The sequence below is a fragment of the Nilaparvata lugens genome, chromosome 4, assembly GCF_014356525.2.
Source record: "Nilaparvata lugens isolate BPH chromosome 4, ASM1435652v1, whole genome shotgun sequence".
NCBI lineage: Eukaryota > Metazoa > Arthropoda > Insecta > Hemiptera > Delphacidae > Nilaparvata > Nilaparvata lugens.
Window position 1 is genome coordinate 78,587,384 of NC_052507.1, and position 25,446 is coordinate 78,612,829.

General features: G+C 33.5%; 1 protein-coding gene across 1 annotated transcript in view; it reads right to left on the reverse strand.

Moving 5' to 3' along the window:
• The window catches only part of LOC111054599 (doublesex- and mab-3-related transcription factor A2), a 202,158-nt gene that overhangs the window by 10,598 nt on the left and 166,114 nt on the right, over nucleotides 1–25,446 (reverse strand). Inside the window, exon 5 of the mRNA XM_039426559.1 lies at nucleotides 17,650–17,867. Coding sequence (XP_039282493.1) covers nucleotides 17,650–17,867 — 218 coding nt within the window. The remainder of the gene's footprint in view (nucleotides 1–17,649; nucleotides 17,868–25,446) is intronic.

Sequence of the window (25,446 nt, forward strand, 5' to 3'; positions counted from 1 at the left end):
CCGCGACCTCACGACTGAGTCGAGCGTCGACACGACATGTTGGTCGAGCCTCGACTTGATATGCGTAGTACCATGCAATTTTAATGAAAGTGATGTTCTATCATTTCAGAATATCGGGGCACCGAGCTTTGCTCGTTATTTTTCATTACAATTGTATATTGATAAACAGAACACAATTCTCTAATGATTGTGTTTATATTTCACAGCTGGCTATAAAATTGACATCTTATGAATTTCGGGGATGCGATATTTTGATTTTTCACATACTCACTCGCCACTCACTTTTCTACTAGCTGTGAATTTTCTATCCTCTACATGTATAAGCTTATTCTTTCCTTCATTATATAATATAACATTATCCTTTCTTTACATGATATTATATCGGGGCACCGAGCTTCGCTCGTTATTTTTATTTATTGATAAACAGAGCACAATTCTCTAAAATGATCGTGTTTATATTTCACAGCTGGCTATGTCATCTTATGAATTTCGGGGATGCGATAATTTGATTTTTCACTCACTCACTTTTTCACTATCCACAGACTACGAAAGTCTCAGCTGTTCCAGCCAAGGATGAATTATCCTTTTAATGTCGCTCAGCGAGATTTCCCAAGGATGAGACCTAATGCAATCGAATTTTTATATCATAAACCTACTATGCTCCAAATGTCATGAAAATCGTTGGAGCCGTTTTCGAGATCCGTTGAACATAAATAACCAGATATAAATATACAGAAATTGCTCGTTTAATATAATATGATTATTCTTTGAGAGAAGTCTATTCTGTAAGATTTGATAAGAAGTAGGGGATGAAAACAATCAAAAAGTGATAGACCTATATTTTGGGTCAACTCTTGGGATTTAAATAAATATAAATAACCAGATATAAAATACAGAAATTACTCGCTTAATATAATAGGATAATACAATAATAGGAATTAGATAAGACAATTTTTTCATAATATATATTATAAAAGTTGTTACATGCGCAGAAGTAACAAATTGGATCTCATATTCTTAATAAAGTGAGGTTAGAAATGGAGTAGCATGGAACTGAAGTAATGACAATGAGCAAGAAAGTTGTAAGGTCGAGAGACTGGAGTATCCTCGAATGGAGTCGTACGATTTTAGTCGAGGTAGTGTGAGTTGACCTCCTCCAGACGGCACTCTGCCATTGAGAAAAAATGCCGACAATAAAATGTTATAATTGATTTCTTTTGTAATGCAATTATTGTGAAATTGAATAAAGGCCAATTTATTCATTATTTTATTTTATTTTAGTGTGAGTTGAGCCTAAGTTTTGTTGAATGTTTCATTTTTATATTATTTGAACGTTTCTTATTTGTCTTTTGTTAAATGTTCCTTATTTGTCGTTTGCTGATTGTTTTTTATTTGTCTTTTGTTGATTTTTCTAATCTGTCTTTTATTGGAATTGTCTCCAGCTACTGTATACACAAATATGTTTTTCCTCCACCTACTGTCTAAATAGCCTACTTTACTCCCTGAAACATAATACCAAAGTGTCACTTTTTCGTTCTTGGTAGGATAAAACAGAAAAACTCCCTAGAGCGTAAAAGTAACTCCATTTAAATAACATGGGAAGCATCTCTATTTTAAAAACTTACATTTGAGATATGTTAGAAGGTCTAAGCTCAGATAAGGAAGCTATCGAGTAGTTATTAAACCAACTAAGTTCAATACCTCAACCAAATATTTGATCAATATATGAAATACCGTATATGTTTCATGCTAGAATTATTACAAACTTCATATCAGTATACTAGAAGAATGTATAATTTTTTTTTTTATTCCATGTTATTCAAAATACCAGCCAACGAATATTCCTCATTGACTAATCAAATTTGAAACGGGAAATTCATCATAGCTGTAGTTGTGGCGGCCATTGTTGTTACAACTTTTGCCGACAGATAGCGCTGTCGGCGGTGAACTGTGTGATTACAAGACAACTGTTTAATTTTGAAGATATGTTGTAACACTTCTCACTGGTCACGTAAGTTTTTAAAAATTATTTTATTCGCAGTTTTTATAAAAATGTAGGTGGAGGAAAAATGTTGTGTGCATCATGAGTGAAAAATGTTTTTTCTCCCTCAGGAAAATTGTTGCCCTCGGCTTCGCCTCGGGCTTCAAACTTTTCTCTCAGGGAGAAAAAACAGTACTTTTCACTCTAGATATACAAATAACTATTGTTAAATATTTCTTATTGATAAAAAGCAGTTTTGTTAAATGTTTCTATATTTGCGGCGTGTAAAGAATCAGTTAACATCATGCTGGGGTCTGGAGAGGAGAATGAATATCAATCGGAATTATTCATCAACAACTTGCTGATGGGTGGGGTGTATAGAGGGGGGGGGGTTCCAGGGGGTTCATTGCCATTTTCACATGTGCAATTAAGTTTACTGCCCAACACAATGGAAGTTGGAGAAAACGTTAGGCAGATATCAACACGTATAATGGCTGGAAAATGGCACACACAAAAAGGCTAATGGCTTTCCTTCTTGACGAACGACAACTTCTTTTATTGATACTTTGGCTGACTGCAACACGGATCGACGCATGCGTATATGTATTTTAACACGTACTACTTCAAAGTCGTTACTCTCAACCTATTTGCAATATTTTAACGGCCACCTCCGGCGCAAGAAAGGACTCGTGGGACGTGACACAAGAAAGAAAAAGAGAGTGCAGCAATGAAGAAACAAAGAAAAAGCAAAAAATGATGACCAGACTTAAAAACGTTGTAAAGTACTGCATGTTAACACAGTAATGTTCCTGTTTGCCGATTTGTTTCCAAGGTGTGCTCACCCGTTTTACAGTCCTTGTAATCACTCTTTCCGTTTGTTTGCTATGCATGTGCCTGGCTCAAACCGAACCACGAATAAACTGTGTATGAATTCAAGATAATCTGATTAAGAACCTACGCCGATTCAGAATCTACAAAGCAAAATTACACTTTAAATGCATGCGCATCGTAAAGTTGTCAGGGTTAGTTTGATATAATCTATGGTTGAAGGCTACTTATTTTATTGCACCTTGGGAAATCAGAATGGTTTTCTTTTCAGAATAACGGCTCATTAAATCGCTATTAACAATAAGTTCTCCCTTCAAAATGTATTCCATGTCTTATTAACTGATTTCAACTCTAATCTATCCTATTATATTAAGCGAGCGATTTCTGTATTTTTAAACCTAATCATTTATATTCATATCTGCTTGAATACCTATTATCACCCTTGTACGAACTGAGTGATAGAAATTTCAATGGTACAAATCCTATTATATTAAACGAACAATTTCTGTATTTTTATATATTTATATCTGGTTATTTATGTTCAACGGATCTCGAAAACGACTCTAACGATTTTCACGAAATTGGAACATAGTAGGTTTATGATATAAAAATTCGATTGCACTAGGTCTCATCCTTGGGAAAGCTCGCTGAATGACATTAAAAGGATAATTCATCCTTGGCTGAAACAGCTGAGACTTTCGTCGTCTGTGGATAGTGGAAAAGTAAGTAAGTGAGTGAAAAATGAAATGAAATGAAATTTATTTCCCAAAAATAAACAAAACCAAAACATAATAATACAACACTTTACAGCATAGAGAAACACTAAAGAGATTTATAAACAGTGTATATAAAAAAAAAATACATAATAATAAATGTTAATCTATGCAAAAAGTACAGAACTAAATCAAAATATCGCATCCCCGAAATTCATAAGATGACATATAGCCAGCTGTGAAATATAAACACGGTCATTTGAGAGAATATTGTGTTCTGTTATCAGTAAATAAAAATAACGAGCGAAGCTCGGTGCACCGATATAATATCATGTAAGGAAAGGATAATGTTATATTATTATTATTATTATTATTATTATTATTATTATTATTATTATTATATTATTATTATTATTATTATAATATAATGAAGGAGAGAATAAGCTTATACATGTAGAGGATAGAAAATTCACGAATGACGCATCATCACTCCTGAACTACTTAACTGATTGAGTTGAAATTTGGCATAGAGATTCTCAATTTACCGAGAATGGTTATAGACCCATTTTCATTTCTTCGAGTTCTTGAGTGGACCCTTGCAGAGCACGGGTTACCTGCTAGTCTGTTATAATATAATAGAGGTAATAAAAGGCTTATACACGCACGGAATAGGAAATACATGAATGCCGCATTATCACGTCTCAACTGATGAATTAATTAAGTTTAAATTTGGCATAGAGATTCTTAATTCACGGAGGATGGATATAGACCTATGAAAGATCCTTCATGATTTCAGTTCGTTAAGTTTTCATTTTGTCAAGTTTCTAATTGCACCCTCGGAGAGCACCGGTTACCTGATAGTCATTAATATTAAATATAGGTTGCATGTAGCATTAAATCACTTTGTATTATTATTTTTCTCTCAAACAATTCAGTCACTTTGTATTGGTTTTTTTTGTAAATATCGGGGCACCGAGCTTCGCTCGCTATTTTTATTTATTGATAAACAGATCACAATATTCTCTAAAATGATCGTGTTTATATTTCACAACTGGCTAAACGTCATCTTATGAATTTCGGGGATACGATATTTTGATTTTTCACATACTCACTCGCTCACTCACTTTTTTACTATCCACAGCTGTTTCAGCCAAGGATGAATTATCATTTTAATGTCGTTCAGCGAGTTTTCCTAAGGATAAGACCTAGTGCAATCGAATTTTCATATCATAAAACTGCTATGTTCCAAATTTCGTGAAAATCGTTAGAGCCGTTTACGAGATCCGTTGAACATAAATAACCAGATATATAAATACAGAAATTGCTCGCTTAATATAATAGGATTCTCGTAATTGGGGAACACTTTTCAGTATTTTGAATTGGTTTGTCTATTTTAGATTCATTTCTACAGTTTTTTCTACAATTTTTTAAAGTTTTCCCATATATTGTAAATAAATGAATAAAAAAGTAGATATTAATCCTAAAATCACTTCACTTATATGGGCTACATTATTCAAATTATTAAAAACAATATAAAACTTGTAGTACCCTTTTATTAAAACATTTTAAAAACTTTAAAAGATTTTAACTAGAAAATAGCAAAGTAGGTTGAAATTGTATTTGTTTTCTTTCATCTTATACTTAAAATCTTTGAAGTGTAATATTTATTCTGTTCTAAGTTCATTTATCTTTTGTAACTCGTTTTTTTCTGTAACTGGGCACCCGCCAAAAAACCTTCTGGTTTGTCTGGACCCTCAATTTTCATTTCATTTCATTTCATTTATTCATTTCATTTCATTTATTCAACTCAAAACAAAACAGATACAAAAATAATCATATACACTTTGTGATATATTATCCCTCTAGCTACAAGCTATTTGAGGGATTAAAAAAAATTAAATTTAATCAATAAATATCAACAGTTCTTATTGATTTCTTATTATTATTATTTTTCCACAATAGAGTCCAAGTAGAATGTTCAGTCAACTTTTCATATCGATGTACACATAAATATCGATTTTCACTATTATTTATTTTCCATTTCAATTTGCATCACAGGAAGATATTAGACCACTCTATGTAACCATTTATTCATAGCAATCAATTAACCGAAAAACTATTCATTCACTGCTCCTCTAGATCTAGAATGCATTGCATTTTTTTTTTCACAACGTCCTAACCTCCAAAGTAACCTTAAACTTTATTATTTATTAATAACTAAGTACAATGTTAAACTTATCCTCTATATACATTTTTCAACTGTACCAAATATTTTCATTAAAAAAGAGACTAAGATATTTTTATTTTAAATTAAATATGTTCTTCTTCAACTTGCTTTTGTACTATTTCAATAAATTTTATAACCTAGACAGCTTCATTGATCCTTTCATAGCCCATTATTTTCCTTGACTCCTCTTTGTTAATTTGTTTACAACTTCAATTCCACTAACCAATAACACAACTAATAAACTGGATCTATGTTTGGTGGCCAATTGTTTGTATTGTGAATAAAAATTTTGATTTGATTTGAATTAATCGTTGAAATGTTTCAATAAAATGGTACTACAAGTTTTATATTGTTTTTATCATAATCCCATCTATTTTCTTATTCTTTACGTGGTTAACTGCCCTCAAGCTATCCAGTCAGAATACATTGTTTCAATTCGTATTCCTCCTACAGCCATCAATAATTTCATGTACAATGAACAAAACTGACCTCCCTTATAGTATTATACATTGAGTGCAACTGTAATATTGATAGTACCGTATCAAATTATAGCATTACCTTCAGATTATAGTATCTGATATTGAGATCTTCCACCCAATCTTCAGATGCAATCTATATCTCAACCACCTACCGCCTTCTCAATGCATTGTTACTCGACCACTATTTACTATACATTTACTTATTAGATTTACCGATTCTTCTGTTCTTCTGAAGATATTTCAGAATGAATCCAGCGTACTATTGTTTAATAATGACACTGACTACGCCTATCAATTTCTCATAAGTTCAAGATTGATGGTGATAAATAGTTTAATACGTAGGCTATTGCAATTTCTCTTGCTTGGGTAGTCTAGGATCACATATATAATAGATGGTATTATATATATATGTATATATATGTATCATATATATATATATATATATATATATATATATATATATATATATATAATATAGTATTTGCGATGCTGGTTCAACTGTAACAAACTAGCACTAAATGCGAGCAAGACTTCCTATATAAACTTTTCATTATCATCACCATTTAGTTTCACTGATCCTGTCAGGTATCATCAGGTCGGTTGCAGATCTGTGAGTTGTGACTGTGAGGTAATTCAACAATCTGACTCTATTAAATATCTTGGGCTAATATTGGATCAAAGTCTAAATTGGGATTTGCATGTGAATAAAGTAAAAGGGTACCTCTTATACTTGGTTAGGACTTTCTATCAACTGCGTCAATTCTTCCTGTAAATATTCTTCGTGTAATGTATTTCTCTTTCTTCAATAGTAGGCTGGAATACGGAATCTCATGTTATGCATCTACCTTCATGTCTCATTTTAAAAATCTTATAGTCCTACAAAAATCAATTGTTAGAATAATGTTTGGAGCTAATAGACGAACGCATACTTTCCCAATATTCAGGTTTTTTGGAATTCTACCTTTCAGATACATGTATGTACTGAAAGTTTTATCTTTGTTTTATAAAATGAGTGGGGATAGGGATCAAATGGGGAATCTTGAACAAAATCAGCAGATAACTCGGCAAACTACAAGGATGCTAATCAGACTCCCCAAACCAAACAGCACTACCTTCCAGAGATGATTTTTATTCCTTGGACCTAAATTCTTTAATATTCTCCCAGATGAGATTAGAAAGCTACAGAATCTCAAGAAATTCCTAAAACAAACGAAGAGTTGGCTATGGCTTCATTCACCATTAGAAGTAGAAGACTTATTCAAAGCAGTAAGCTGAGAAACACATGGTGCTAATATCTAATCCATTATTGAATATGAATTTCAGTGTAGTATGGTATTTTTACTGTAGTTACTTCTGTATCATTTAAAGTTTAACCTTTGCTTTGAGCTTTGATCTGCAAACATTGTTTTATTTATCACTGTTATGTCTCATCTTTTATTTCTCATTTTTTTCCCTCTCTTGTCATGAATTATGTTGAAGAAAATTATACTGGTGATTCTTCCTCCCATTTTTTCGCAGTTTGAACTACATTTCATAATATAAGTATATTTAAAGAGAGGAAATGCTACAATCAATCAATAAAATTACTTGATGATGGTGATTGAATGTGTGTGTGTTTGTGTGTGTGTGTGTAGGCTTTTTTCTCCTCCTATATCCGATTAAACCTCAACTCCTGCTCACGGACAAGTGCTTCATGAAGCACTTTGTGAGCAGTTATTGTTCACATTAATATCATATTATATATTATTATATATTATTATATTATATACTATTACTTACAATCTATTATTAAATTTTTAGATGGATTATTGTTGTATTTGTCAAGCTAGACTCTATTTGGTTTCTGTATATGTATTTATGAGTGTGAATAAATTTGAATTTGAATAATAAACTAGCCGTCAGGCTCGCTTCGCTCGCCATATCCGTCTAGCCAGGGGCTCCGCCCCCTGAACCCCCGACTGGATCATCCAATGATGAGATCAGCAGGCTCGCTTCGCTCGCCTCCATTTTTCATTTAAGCATTTTTATCATATGTTAGGACGATCCAGGAATAGCTCTGATTGAAGTAGCAGTGGCCAATAAATTTTTCCGCGATAAATGCATTTTAATCTTCAACTTGGTGCCAACCTAACAAAGTCTACTCAACTTATTAATTTAGTTACCAGTTAACAACTGGTTCGAAGAGGTACTCTCTCTAGATTATAGTTCTATATTGACACATGGTATGGACATTTTTCAATTATAATTAAGAGAATAAGAATATACATGCTAAAAGACGAACTTTAAACCCTTAATAACCCACCCTTAGAGTTTAAATATTGCCAAGAGATTTCTTAGTGCGCCTCTAAAGGGCCAACTGAACATACCTACCAAATTTGAACGTTTTTGGTCCGGTAGATTTTTAGTTCTGCGAGTGAGTGAGTGAGTGAGTCAGTCAGTCAGTGAGTGAGTGCCATTTCGCTTTCATATATATAGATTATGCTCTTCCCAGCTGACCTTTTAACTTGATGTTAGTGATCTACCTACCATTTCTTGACAAATATGATTGATGGTTTTCTCCATAGAGTTTGAAGGATATTGAGATATCTCCGGCACATGATTATTCTTGTTCTGGCGGAAATAATACTGTATGGTTGGGAAAAGAATGTATGTATTTTCAAGGAACAAATGTAAATTTCCACTAATTTGTTATTAAATAAAATCAAGTGATAATTATTTTTTAAAATCAAGGAATAATGAATCATAATATCTGTGGCTTGGTACAAGAATTACCAGCAATGACAATTTTTTTCAAAAATGAGTTCAATACACTAATACATCACTAATATCGATTATTTTCAGTTCCAGAAGTGCCAATGTCCTACCTCAAAGCAATTAAAAGTTATAAAATGTTTACTACCAATGTCATGATTTAGTAACTAAATTATAAATAACTGTTATTTCACTTTCAGAGTGCGAAAACTACCAATGAAGACAAAAATGTTTTTAGATTGTCATTTATACTCTGTTCCAGAACTACCAATGTCGACTTCTGCACTTCTAGCACTCGCATTTCCGTATCGAAATGCCGTAGTTCGAAAATACAGGGTGAACTTTCAAGCTGATTTGTGAGAAAGTTGATATTTTGACATTCTTGCACCAAGCCACATATATTATTCCAGATATATTGCGGAAATAACACTGTATCATTGGAAAAAGATTTATCAGATTTAAAGGAATGATTGAATGCAAATTTCACCAATTTACTATTTGATAAAATCTATAGGAAACAAGGATATACGAGACTGGAAACTCATGAAAAACCAACCCAGTTCCAGATGAATTTGTAAGTGTGTTAGTCATTTGTTACAGTATTTTCTCATTCTAATGTTTTCCCAAGTTTTTGTAAAGTTTCTCTATTGATTAATTAATTATATCATTTATTTCGTTATCATTTCTTCTATAAGAATAAGAATAAGAATGCTTTTATTCCTTTGAGCACATAAAAAATGGCAATTGGAAACGTCTATACAATATAATACTAATTATAATTAAAATACATTGGTAAAAATACAATTACTATAAAATAACTTGGAAACACATGTGTAAAATGAAGTGATTTTATATAATCATACACAGGAAATAATAGGAAACCATGGTCAGCCTTGTGGAAAATAGAAAAATCGATAAGCTCAATATGGCCATCCTAGACTTAAACTGAGTTGAAAAATTAAAGCTTGAAAAAGTTGTCCATTCTCATCTGGAAGAAGTCATCAAAAGAATATAGAGGGTTTTGCAAAAGAATGCCCTCCAGTTCAGATTTAAATCTGGACTCCTGCAAAACCCTTGCCGAGCATGGCAGCACATTAAAAAGCTTAAGGGAAATGTGCTTGGGACTTTTTAAAATCTTCCCCAACCTAGAATAAGGAACATCAATTTTATATCTGTTTCTTGTACTATAACTGTGCACTTCATCTCTGCAAAGGAAACTGTCTATTCTCCTCTTCACACTCATTAGAAGCCTAAATGCTACCATGCTATACACTGTCATAATTTTCTCCTTAATGAAGAGATGCTTGCAATATCTTTTATACAGCGTATCCCATTGTTTTTTTCTTTTCTTTCTAACCTTCTTTTATTGAATTTTTTATAACTATTTCGTAACATCTAACTATTCAATAATCTTTCATCACTGTGTTTGCTGTTTGAATCGCCATTTTGTAACGTTTGTTTAAACCGCCAATTGGGGAGGAGCTTGTCTAGGCCAATCGCAGACGCTCACCTTGAAAGGTCACGGCGTCTATCAGTAACGGTGCTTAGCCAAATAGCTACTGGTCTCAACTTTAGTTCTACTTCCCCAGAGAATGGTGTAAAAACAGAAACCGGTATCTCGATTCTCAGGATATCTGTGATTTGACAATATATATCTAGACTTTCCATTCAATTCATGAAGGAAGTTAATAGATTGGAAAATGACTACTGGAATAGTTGAAAAATGAAGTATATTCGAATATGGAATCTGGTGTTAGAGAATGTGGGGTACATGGAAATTAAAAATCGAAGTATCCCGAAGTGAAAATGATTTTGAAAGTCGAAACATGTAAAAAATTGAATAAAACAGTAAAGTTCGAAATATACTTTGATTTCTACTTTTATGTAAATACAAGTAGCCCTTACAAGTGAGTGAAAATAATGTGGTATATTATAATCTTGCGACGAAGTTTATAAAATAATAATCAGAATTCGAGAAAATTACAATTAAGTGGTTTTATACAATAAATAGGCCTATTTTAACAAGTGTTGATTTAATCGAACAACTACATCCTTATCCAAGATTGTAAACCATGTTTCCTTTATTAAACTACTTCATAATTCAACATAATTGTTGCATCCATTAGACTATTGTAATATTAGACTTCGTGATGCCTAAATAAGTGCTGATAGTGTCTTCAAAGGTTGGTTCATTCTTCGCATATTGTCATGCCATACCGGCCAATGTAAAGTGAATCAAAAGTAAATATCAAACACTGTCCCTCTTTTAAAAATCGAAATTCTTTTCATACTATATCGGTCTTCAAGAAAATAGAAAATCTCGGTCTACAACTGAAGATAGAATAATCAATGTCATCTTACTATTAATTCATCTCACCATTTTAACTACTCTTTTGTGATTTTTTTTATTTTCTACAAGCTCACGATCAGACAATAGTCTTGTGAGCTTCAAGTTTTTTCGTACTATTGATAAATCTATTATAGTGTATATTATGTGACTGTATGTATGCACAAATAAATTCGATATTTGAAATGTACGTGTGATAGAAGATAAGGATGGATGAATCCAGAAAAGTTTCAATATTTGTGCTTCAAGAGCATATGAGAGGAAAAACACTTTAACCGAAACACCAGTCTGTGAGACCAGATGCAAATTTTTTTTTCGATAGTGGCAAAATAGTGAATCAAAAATTGCTGCCCGCTCTAATACCTTCTCCCCCACTATTCCTCAACATTCCCCAACAATGCTCGTCAGTCCCCAACTCACGGTTATCAAGTAAACATCAATCTATTGACAACGTACCAGTCTCAGCTACCAAATCTTTTGGATAACGTTTATTTTTTACCGGTCTAGAATACCGGATGTTTCGACTAACAGATATTTTGAGCATTCAATTTTTTCTAATGTTTTTCTCTTCATTATTTCGGTATTTTATTGATATGTTTTATTTGAAAAACTAATTTTTGTAATTCAGAAAACGTTGGTTTAGGGAAATTGATGTCAAAGTATGAGTTATCAACCATACAAGCCCCAGCCTTTGGAACTTGTATCAATACGATGCTTCACAATAAAGTGTCACAAAATAAACATTCACTTGACGAAATAGATGATTCCGACCACTATAGTTATTTATGAACTTTTCTTGCTAATAAAATAACTGGAGGCTGGAAACGTTTGCTCAAACAAGTTTCTTGATAACAATGAAAAACATCATTATTTTCAATGAATACCTTTTAGTTTTGCTATAAATCCTATATTGATAAAATATTTCTCCATGATTATTGTTCTGAGTAGTAACTGATAGTATCTTAGGCTACACGGATTTTTGTATTGTGTGTTTTCTTACATCCAACATCATACATTTATTACCTACATATCAATGTTTCCAAATTTTTTCTATTCTTCCATCACTTAATTTGCAACTGAAATCTGTATTACACTTCACTATTATTGAAATTTACCAATGAAAAATATTTAAATTCATATTTAGTAGAAAATATAACACTTTAAGCAAGACCAGGTCTGTGAGACCGGATGTTTCGGTTTAGGTCAGTTCGGACCATGTTTCGGTTAGAGTGTTGAATGCGTTTCCCGCAGATGATCCAACTGATAACGATAAAAACATTATTAAATAACGGTAGAAGACATATTTTAAATGTTTCATGTTTGCCGGAGCGAATGGCCTATCACTGGTCTGCTACTTGAGACTAGGTATTTGCGACGGTCAGCTGGCGGGAGACTGCTATCTGACAATCACTTTCTCATTATGCCTTATTAACGTGCAGAGAACATGAGCGTAAATTTTGTTTTAGCGACGTTTACGGTTGTGAACGCGGATTGGAGAATGAACCTCTTTAAATTGTAAGGCAAGAGAGGTACATGAGTCAGAATGGGACGGCAACATAAGGAGGATAGATATCAAAGAAAGTGGGAGAAAAAGATTGAAGAAAGAGTGAGAAGAAACCTCTTGAAATTGAACGTCAAGAGAGGAAGATGAGTCAAAATGGAACGGCAACATAAACAAGAAAGAAAACCGAAGAAAACGATTGAAGAAAGAGTGAGAATAAAACTCTTGAAATTGAACGTCAAGAGAGATACCTTGAAACATGAGTCAGAATGGAACGACAACATAAAAAAGAGAGAAAACCGAAGAAGGTAGAAGAAGAAGATTGAAGAAAGAGTGAGAATAAAACTCATGAAATTGAACGTCAAGAGAGATACCTTGGAACATGAGTCAGAATGGAACGGCAACATAAAAAAGAGAGAAAATCGAAGAATGTGGGAGAAAAATATTGGAGAAGGAGTGCAAATGAACCTTTTGAAATAGGTAAGAGAGGAAGATGAGTCAAAATGGAACGGCAACATTAGATAGACAGATTACCAAAGAAGGGAGGAGAAAAAGATATGATGATGTGGGTGAATGTGGGTAGAGGGAGAGGAAGAAGCTCGTAAGAGAATCTTGGACCAACTGAGCAACATTTAAGATGCAGAATGGTCGTATATCAAAGGCAACATGTTGAGCAGAAGTCTTGTGGACCACTTTTTTGCTTGTCCGAAACGATGAGATGTATTTGGCGACCGACTATCATATTATTCTATCTATATACAGAACTATCGCTTCGCTCGCCATATCCTTCTAGCAAGGGGGCTCCCCCCCTGGACCCCCGACTGGATGGTCCAAAAATGAGATCAGCCCGCTCCGCTCACCTGCATGTATACCTCAGCGGAACCTCTGTACCGAATTCTCGACCCCCGACTGGATTGTCCAAAAATGAGATCAGCGGGCTCGATTCGCTCGCCTGCATGTAGACCTCAGCGGAACCTCTGTACCGAATTTGAACGTATTATGTCAATTTGATCTCGAAAAACACCTGTTACTCTAACGGCATATCTTTGGCGAACAAAATTCTTCCACCTCAGCTAAACCTGTGTACTGAATTTTTTAAATATATTTCCATCAATTGTTTTAGATATAAAACAATTATTTATAAAAAATTTACTTGTCTTTATAAAAAAAGTAACTTTGTCTTCAATGAAATTCAACATTATTATCCCACTAGAAACAGATTGCATATAGATATTCAATTTCCCCGTTTAAGTAATTCAATTCAACTTGGAAGCTGTTTTCATTTAGCCCATTGGCTTTACTGTAATGTACCGGCCGAGATTTCAACTACTGAGGGGGTTAGCGTTGCCGTCTACAAGCGGAGAGTGACCGGGTGGCTGCTCTGCATCGGTTCAGATGCTGCGGAGGCTCTTCTACATTCTTCATATGGATGAATATTTCTAGTTCTGAACACAGAATAACATTCAAATATTACACACAGTACCACGCTAATAAAGCTATATTACTCCCAACTCAGCCCTTTAACCGCCGTCAAGCTGACACTTTTATTTTATTTATTTATTGTTTTTTTTCTATCATTAGTTTTGAAATTTATTATTAAAATAAACTCTCTTATTATTCTTTCAAATTTATTTATTATTCATAGTTTGTAATTTATTTTATTATTGCTAGTGTTTGCCCTCTGTCTGATAATTAGCGACTCCTCCCTGTACACGTACAAATCATCCAGGCAGGGAGAATTTATTCATGTAATTTATAACACTTTTATATTTTGTGATTATGTAATATTTTATGAATAAAACAATTTGAATTATTGAAAAAGGTGAGGAAACGCAGAAAAGCTGAGAAAACGCTAATTTTGGGCGTATCTTTGGCGTTATTTCAAATTCCTTCTAACACAACATTATTGCACCCCAGCTGAGCTTCTGTAGTGAATTTGAACATCTTCTGTTTATTTGTTCTCGATAAAGCTGAGAAAACGCTAAAAAACGCAGATTTTGGGCGTACCTTTGGAAATTTCTCCAAATCCGTTCGTATTGCGGCTCGAAAGAGCAAACTGAACACACCAACCAAATTTAAAATGTTATGTCATATTTTTATCATATGATAGGACGATCCAGTCGGGGGTCCAGGCTAAACGGATATGCCAGGCTAAACGGATATGGTGAGCGAAGCGAGCCTGACGGCTAGTAATATATAAATATTCCCAGGAATAGCTCTGATTGAAGTAGCAGTACCCAATAGGTATCAATAGGTAATAGGTATTTAGAAGGTACTGGATAAATTGGTATTTAGTAGGTCCTGGATAAATGCATTTCAATCTCCAACTTGGTGCCAACCTAACAAAGTCAACTCAACTTAATGCCAACCTGACAAAATTTTAAATTTAGTTACGAGAACAACTGTTTCGAAGAGGTACTCTCTCTAGATTATAGTTCTATATTAACATTATGGTATGGACATTTCAATTATTGTAATTTTAAGATATTGGGATAAGAAGAATATACATGCTAAAAGACGAACTCCAAACCCTTAAAAACCATCCTTAGAGATAAATTTCACCAAAAGATTTCTTAGTGCGCCTCTAAAGGGCCAACTGAACATAACGTACGTACCAAATTTGAACGTTTTTGGTCCGGTAGATTTTTAGTTCTGCGAGTGAGTGAGTGAGTGAGTGAATGAGTCAGTCAGTCAGTCAGTGAGTGTCATTTTGCTTTTATTATATATAGATTTCTATAATATTATTCTATCTATACATCACTATCTTTAGGGCCGAAAATCAAGTGACGAAGCAGTGTGTGACTATATAACCTTATCTTTTGGACAACATTAACATTTTATCAAAATTTTTGGAGAGAAATAGTACAGGCTTAGCCTAGTTTTTCCTCCAATGTCATAATTGTATTATGATTATAGTATTTAATACAATAAATAAATAAAATAAAAACAAAATAAATAATATCATAGTCTCCCATATCTATACAGAAAATATAGGCTGATTATTGCCAACTTCTCTTGTCCCGTTTACCAAGCATAACCACCCAAAATCTGAAATTATGGGTGTGCCATCCCTTATATTATTCATTGTATGCTACGTCATCGTCTTCTGCTATCATATTCAGACGTTATCAATACGTTTTTGAACCAGACGAGCTATAATTGTTGAAAGTCTACAAAGTTTACTGTTGTTCATATCTGTTGGAGACATATTCCATCCATAGTGTTCCATAAATGAATTATTATTCTTTATACACTGATACAATCATCATATTATTATTGAAATGATGAGGAGAGAAAAAATAAGGTAAGCTTCTATTCCTCTCTCAAATTTAGATAAAGTTACACATAGTCCGAAGTGGGTTAAGTCTTATTGTTCTTCACTTATCATGCTACTAGCAGGTAACCCGTGCTTCGCAAGGGTCTTTCTTAAAACTTGACGTAATGAAATCTAGAAGAATTCGAAATAGGCCTATGTACAGTGTTCAGTCATTCTATCAGGGCTCGAATAGTTTTGAAATTTTAATTAAATAAAAATGGAAGAATATAATTCCTTTATTTAAATAAATAGCTACACCTTCCTTGAAAGACATATTAACTGCATGCGTTTTCATAATGCCGATACAGCATTGATGAAACTGTAGACGTTTATTTAGCATTTGTCTCCAAAATTTATTGTTCTAGCTGAAAAATTAATAATCCATGCCACGTGTAGGCCCAAAATTGCATCAGGAAAACGGAGTTTCAAAACTATGTTCTTCAGGTAGAAAGCAATTTATAGAAACAGATGTTCCTTTTTCAATTTCGACCATATGATGTGGTGATTTTTTAATGAAATCGAATGTACCATTAATGGAATTTAAACATTAATTCTGAAAAACCTAGAAGGAAAATTAAAATTTGGGCATCCAGGTGCACGAGATTGATATTTTTAGAATATCTGTGCAAAATTTGGAGATCTAAATCATTCCCGTTTTTCCGGTATGCAATCCACAAGTTGACATGTTTTGATGCGAACAAACGAACACACGAACAAACACAACCCTACTCTCTCTTATTATATAGAAGAAGATGATTGTGTGCCAAAATCTGAGTGTGATGTAGTTACATTACAGACTATTGTCTTCTGCTAATTTTTTTGCAGATTGCAGACGATATCAATCAGTTTTGAAACAGTTGATCGACAGTTGTTCAAATCCTATACAGTTTACCATTGTTCATATCTGCTCTGTCTTCATATTCGTCTTTACATTTTCCAGTCAAATCAATCATGCTTCACTTACTCCGTGAACTTCAGAATATCTCTATGCAACGAGGATCTCAATGCCAATTATTGGAGTCATGAGCAAACCTTACAAATATATCCTTTATTATTATTGTGAAACTAAAAGTGTTTCAAACTTTTGATTGGATTGTCCATCGTCATCACCATCTTTCATTTTAAGTTTGGAAAATTTTTTATAACTTGGTATTTAATTGCATTCCTATACGGTAGTTTATCTATCTTTTAGTTTTACTAACTTTTAGTCATTAATACTGGCTGTTTCTGCAGCCAATTTTTTGTTTTCTTTCTATAATATCAACATTTACTCATATCATTTTTCTTAATCTGTATTTTTCTCAATTTAGTGTAATAAAATATCAATTTTCATAATTTAGTTTATCGATTTCAAATTCAGCGAATTACGGCAGGTCCTCACAAACACAGGCTTAAGCCTACATGTGAGTCTCTCATAACGTAAGGGTATATTATATAAATGTACTGTAACTGTACTGTATTATTTGTAAATTGTGAGAATAAATTGATTTGATTTGATAAACTTACCGGACCAATGAACGGCAGATGTGCAGGGTAATAGGTGGTCCCCAGGATCGCCCTGGGCATCATGACTGGAGTGGGCGGGAGGGGGTGTCCAGGCAGCGTCCTGTAGATGGAGGGAGGGGTGGGGGAACCACTGGAGCTTTCCCCTGCTCTGCCAGTAGCCATTGGCGGAGGAGGGGTTGGTGAAGATGAGTTCCTCAGGCTCCGAACTTCTTCCTGGGCTGTTAATTGTAAACAAAGTAAAAACTTATTAGAACAGTGGATCACAAACAGCACTCAAATTCAACACAAACTTTCATTTAGAATCAGAATTGGAATAGTTTTATTGATCAACAAATAATATATAAATATACATGGATCTGGTCAAGTGAATATAAGATAAAATAAAACAAACATCAGATAACATGAAAACATCATAAGATAACACAGAAAAAGTAAAGCCTAACACCTAAAGTAAAGTAAAGTAAAGTAACACAAAATAGCTATTCATGTATTAAGAGCATAATGCGCGACTTTAACGCTCGCGCAAAACAGTTAATTTTGCAAGAGCGATAAAGAAGCATTATGCGCGAATTACATACAAAATTTCTTCTACAACTGCCCAAACCTGTTAAATTACTTATATCGGCGGAGTTACAATTACCGACTTATTAGGTTAAGATCTGACCTTTTGGCGAGCTGCTTACCATCAGCTGATTGGTAAGCGTAAAGAAACTCTTCTGCGCATGCGCGAATGATTTGCGAGCGTAAAGAAAATTTACTGCGCATGCGCGAATGGTTAGCGAGCGAAAAAGTAGTTTCTCCTCAGAAATAAGCTGTTTTACGAGGAGAATATTGAGTATGTAAATTCTTTTTACGCGCAGTTGTAGAAAAATATACTTATAATACACCTAAATATACTTAGGTTGGATTGCACAAAAGCCTGTTGAATTATAATGAAGATAAAATGCCATGAGAATCAATCAGAGAAGTCTTCTCCGTAAAGAAGTTTCTTCTGATTGGTTTTATTGGCTTTTGATCACTTTTAAATTCAACAGACTTTTGTGCAACCAGGGTTTAAGATATTTGCTTGATGTAGTGATGAACTTACAATATTTTTAACCATAGAGGAAAGATAGCAAAAGAAGATATCCCATGATATAGGGCGTTTATAATCCAAATAACGATGTTAAATCATGCCGATAGTCCTAGTAGACCTTTTTCGTGGAGCTTTGTAACGCTGGTAGCCTCTCATTCAGACTCTCATCTGTGCCGATACTGTGTCTCCCATACTGTGCTGGTAGTCTCTCATACTGTGCCGATACTGTGTCTCTCGTAGTCTTTTTGCCGTCCTTATAAAAGCTGTTAGATTAAATAGTTGATAATTGCTAAATTCCGTTTAGTCTGATAGAATTCATAAAGACGGCAGAAAAATCGATGTGTGTGTAACTGGCTATACTGTGCTGGTAGTAACTTATGTCATGGTCACCCGGCCAAAACAGTAATAATAGACAGTAATCGGTTTGAGTTAACAGAAACAAAAAATTAGTTTGTAATTTGGAACATAAACGACTTGTACCATGGCATAACGTAATATAAAATTAAACGTGTAAACCTCTGCGTGGGACAAGGTAAGATGTATATTTACATCTAAAAACTGTATCGTTCTCTTTATCTTATATTCATCGTGATCGTAGTAGGTTTAGATTGAGATTGAAAAGATAAATAATATCCTTCTCCACATAAAGAAATATTGAGATAATTATTATGAATGCTATTGTATTTGAGCCTGTTTTTTCTAAATTGAGATATGAGAACTGCCACAATATTCCTATCCAACCTTCACACACCTACTTAAAAAGTCTGATAAAATGCTCTGGAAACGCAAAAATAGATTGGTCAGAAGGAGCTCTGAATTCTCAGATCCGCCCTGAGAATTTAGCTGAACCTCTGAATCGGATTACATATTAATTCAAACTCAAATTTTATTCAATCCAATTCACAATATTTACAAATTATGAGAAAAAATAATACTGCTTAACAATATTAGAGTAATAAGTTAATAATTCATGAAGTACATAAAAGTCTAATTTATTAAACAATAACATCAGACAAGAATTCGAACATGCTAAACGAGGACTAATTTGTGAATTTGGATAGAAAAATACTGCTTGCTGAGAGTACAAAACTCTACGTCTGCGAACAGGAATGAATATCTGATAATTTATGAATTTATAGAGAAGTAGAAAAATATAGAAAGAAGAAAGAAAGAAAAATTAGCAACCAACCACACACACATTCACACTAACCATGCTCACTTTCCAATTCCAGCTCATTTAGCCAATGCATAGCCACCATTATCAGAGTATTTTAACTAAGAAACCACATTGAATAAGGTCTCTAGATAGTCAGGCATGAGACCTCTAAGCCATCCAAGAACTTTTGTTTTAAAAACAGTCGATTTTGTGTTCTCTTAATTTCAAGAAGAATATTGTTGAAAAACTTAGGGCCGAGAAATACAAACGATCTCTGGAAACAAGTGGTATATGTATAGTGGTATATAAGTGGTATACAAGTGGTATATGATTTAGGAAGTCTTAGTAAATCAGATGTCACTCTCCTAATTTATTAAACAATAACATCAGACAAGAATTCGAACATGCTAAACCAGGACTAATTTGTGAATTTGGATAGAAAAATACTGCTACTATTTTCGTTCAGTCGTTCTGAGAATAGAAGAATAACCTTCTATTCATTTTAGATTTATATTTTCATCGTTCCATACACTCCTCAATAAAATGGAATATTGATGAAGTAGTCCACGTCTCAAACCCAAGGACCTGTCTGATTGGTCAATAGGTTGAGTAGTCGCCATTCCGCCTTCACATCAGAGTTATTCCTGGGAATATTATATTACTAGCCGTTAGGCTCGCTTCACTCGCCATATCTGTTTAGCCAGACGTTTAGTCTGGACCTCCGACTGGATCGTCCTAACATATGACAAAAATGCTCAAATGAAAAATGCAGGCGAGCGGAGCGAGCCTGCTTATCTCATTCTTGTTCGATCCAGTCGGGGGTCCAGGGGGCGGAGCCCCCTGGCTAGACGGATATGGCGAGCGAAGCGAGCCTGACGGCTAGTAATGAATAATTCTATAGTCTGATTTTTACTCTAATTATTAGCGTATGAAGGAGGCTCCTTTTTCCTTTTATATAATCCTTGATGTGCAAAATTTTCAAAAACCTTGTATATTGCGACGACGCGCAATTTAAAAAGGAACATACCTGTCAAATTTCATGAAAATCTATTACCGCGTTCCGCCGTAAATGCGCAGCATAAAAACATTCAAACATTCAGACAAATGCCAAACCGTCGACTTGAATCTTAGATCCACTTCGCTCGGTCAATAAGTAATGTAAATTCATATAATCATATTTGTTCTGACTGACTTGTTAAGAAATTGATAATTTAAGATATTGCTAAGAAATTTGATAATTGACGCATTCATGTATATTTTAAATGTCTGAATAAAGATGATTGATTGATTGAATTCCTCAGCTCCTCACACATTTGTGATTACTCGTATTGAGGAGGCACTGAGTATCGGTTATTTCGAATAAAGGGTATATTCACCGCTTTATTTATCGGTTACAATTGAGATCAAAAGAATCCAGGTATTGAAGGAGAGCTATTCGTTAGGAAAAATCAAATAGAAAAGAATCTAGACTATTGAATCTTGGTTGTATTTTACATCTCTATAGACTTTTTATAGCTCAAATTCTCTCTTAAATAACGATGATATATACCAGAACTTCAATATCATTCGTTTCTCTGTCACTTTTAGCCTTAAGGCTAGGCGCACACCAGAAGACAATACAAGACATGATCAGACAGGTTCAGTCACAATACTTCACATAGTTGCTTATGAAGACATGTCTAATTGCAATGACTAATCAGTGTCGTCATAAGCAACAATGTGAAGAATTGTGACTAAACATGTCTAATCATGTCTTGTCTTGACTGACTTGTGTGCACTTAGCCTAATTCTTCTTTAAAACGATTTCTCTGTGAGCAGCATTGCCCTCTAAGATCCAATCTGCTCTGTATCCTGTCTGACCTGGAACCACTTCTAATTAACCACAGAGAACGGAGCTCTTGATCTTGAATTAATTCGCCGTTATAATTTCATCAGCTTCAAAACACTTGAACTATCTAGAATTCATCGACATCAATTCCTGTTTCTAGTTTCAACACAGATGAGAATGGGGAATGGAGAGACTTTTTGTCTTTGTTACATGTGGAAGGGACTTTTCAATGTTTGTGATGGCGTTTGTCAAAAAGGTTAAGAGTGAATTTAGGTCGACGCCAACTATTTGTATAAATGGGAACTGATACTGAATTCGAAATCTAATGAGACTTCTACCCTCTTTTATCTCCCATTCATCTAAAAATGTCAATATCATGGTTTTTCAAGAACTTATTATATTGTTTACTCATGATTTATGATCAATAAGGATATATGATCAATTAATAATTCACCAATCATAACATCGGAGGTTTGTTAACGGAATAGGAATTAATTTAACTGGTAGTTCTGTGAACAGTAGACCTCACGCAGTATTCTCAACCACAAGTACCTGATTGAAACTATAGACCTCAGGGAAATACAGCAATAGACTGGCTTTTCCACACATCTCTGTAATCACTCTTGTTAGCTGATTTATGATGAATAATTCTATAGTCTGATTTTTACTCTAATATTGGCGTATGAAGGAGGCTCCTTTTTCCTTTATATTATCCTTGGAACGCAAAATTTCCAAAAACCTTATATATACGTCGACGCGCAATTAAAAAAGATACCTGTCAAATTTCATGAAAATCTATTACCGCGTTTCGCCGTAAATGCGCAACATATAAACATTCAAACATTTAAACATTCAAACATTAAGAGAAATGCCAAACCGTCGACTTGAATCTAAGACCTCACTTCGCTCGGTCAATAATCACAATACTTTGAAGATTGTCATTCATGGAGCTAAATGAGACTATTAGGATACTTAATACCAATATAATGTAGATTTTTTTTCAATGCATGCATCTATCTATGTTTAATAGCAGTATGGAACTTCTTATCACATAATTTTTAAAAGAAGGTCTTAGAATATGGAGCGGATTAGAATAAAAGAGTCCTTTCATATTGTGGTGATAATTTTATTTTCAAAATATTCAATCACAACAAAGTTTCAAGAAAACTAATCCTAGTAAATGGTGATCAACAACCGTATCCTAATCTATCATTATTAATAAACTATAATTAACTCACAATGAATCCTATTATATTAAGCGAGCAAATTTCTGTATATATTTTCATATTTGGTTATTTATATGGTTATATATGGTTATTTATATGGTCCAACGGATCTCGAAAACGGCTCTAACAATTTTCACGAAATCTAGAACATAGTAGGTTTTATGATATAAAAATTCGATTGCCCTAGGTCTCATCCCTGGGAAAACTCGCTGAAGGACATGAAAATGGTAATAATAATACATCCTTGGAAAAACACATGATAATTTCGCCGTCTGTTGATAACAGAAGATGCGAGTGCTTGTGTGGAAGAGAGACAGAATTATGTTCAGCTGTTCAACTATTTGCAATCAATCAGCTTATCTCACGAGAAAACATATCTTGAAATTTTAATCGACTTGATCAAAATAATCTGATTTGTTGACATGACATGGTATATCATTCTAAATTAGAGTATATAATAATTTTCAAAGTTTTAAGTGATTAGTGAGTGTTATTTTGTTATTCAATTTGGTTTGTAAACGATCCAGATTGGAAATTTTCCGTTTTCAAATGTTTGGACTGAAAATGGAACCTGAATTCAAGTTTATGGAGCATAACCTACTTTTTCAAATATTTATAGAGTATAAATCAAAATTCGGGGAAAAAGAGTTTTGGGCTGTGCCTGTTAGTCCTCTCCCAATCATTTTAAAGAATTGTGTTCTGTTTGTCAAAAAATAAATAACCAGCGAAGCTCGGTGACCTGATATTTGGGATTAAAAGTCAAATATTATTTCAGAACATTATCAAATCTTATATAGAACTGACGTTTAAGTGCAGTAGAATAAAACTATCAAATACACATTCATATAATGTAGTATCATAGTAGTTCATTACCATATTGAAAACTTATGAAAGTTATAATATGACTAATAATAACTCATCACAGAAAAATCGAATTAATAATGAATTTGAACTTCTTACAGAACAAACATAACCTATTTTTTGGACACGTAATCAAAATTTGGGAATGGAATAGTTTTGGGCCAAGCCTGTTGTTCCTTCCCAATCATATTTATATGATTTGTTATTGTATCCACGTATAAATAAATAAATAAATAAATAAATATTTTCTAAAAAAAATTGATTACAGCAACAAAGGTATAAGAATACTGTATTATTCATGAATATGTACATACTTCAATTGCAATCAGCGTCTCCTTGTTAAAGATAATACTTCAATAACATATAATAATTTCATCGATTAGATTAAGAATATTGATACTGATTGTGAATATTGTATTATTCATAAGTATTTTCCCTTCAATTACCATCTCTTTCTTGGGGATCATTAAGTATTGATTTATAAGACTGATCTCATCGATTAAAAGTTAAAGTTGTCTTACCTTATCAGGTATAATATTCAATGTTTTTAATAATGATCATACTAATAATCTATGGTACCTTGCAGAACAAAGTTGAAGTATTCAAGTGATGTAAATGAAAATATTCAAGATAAACCCAGCTCTCACCACAAAATGTCATCCACTTGGCAGCTTCTTCATGTCGTTCGAAGAAAATTTATTGAAAAATTAGTTTTTTTGAAAGACAGGTTGACGTGACCCCAATAGCTTCAATCCATAGCAGAAGAATATTTCAACTTTAGTCACCTTCATTTACATTCTGAGAGCCCTCCACGAAGCTTGCACAGTTTATTCAAAGTCTCATTACATCAACGAATATTACTAGTTATGATATCGAGTAGGTTTCATGGATCTTTATAAATGTGTCTTTATGAATCGTAGGTCGGGCATGATTCTTTTCCAATAATTTATCGATATTTGACCGAGCGAAGTGAGGTCTAAAGGTGCGTACAGATTTACGCGCAGCGAACATGATCAATTCACTTTTAATCAGTTGACTATATCTGTATTTTTACAGAAACGGTAAAATACAGATATAAAAAGCTTGGCATCAGCTGATTAAAAGTGAATTGCTCATGTTCGCGGCGCGTTATTCTGTACGCACCTTAAGATTCAAGTCGACGGTTTGGCATTTCTCTTAATGTTTAAATGTTTATATGTTGCGCATTTACGGCGAAACGCGGTAATAGATTTTCATGAAATTTGACAGGTATGTTCCTTTTTAAATCACGCGTCGACGTATATACAAGGTTTTGGAAATTTTGCATTTCAAAGATAATATAAAAGGAAAAAGGAGCCTCCTTCATACGCCAATATTAGAGTAAAAATCAGACTATAGAATTATTCTTCATAAATCAGCTGTCTAGTGGACTTTAATACTACCCGTTCAAAAACATCGGACATATTGAAAATGTAGGCTTATCTTTTCCATCAACGTTGTAGACAGTTGCAGCTAGACCTGATAACAGCGCTCACACTCACATTCCGGGACGAAACGTCACGGTACGATAGGACAGAAATCTTTATGTTTTATTCAGGATTTTTTCTAGACATCTTAAATTGATAAATTATTTATTAATTTTTGAGAAAACAACAACAGGTCAATGTAACTT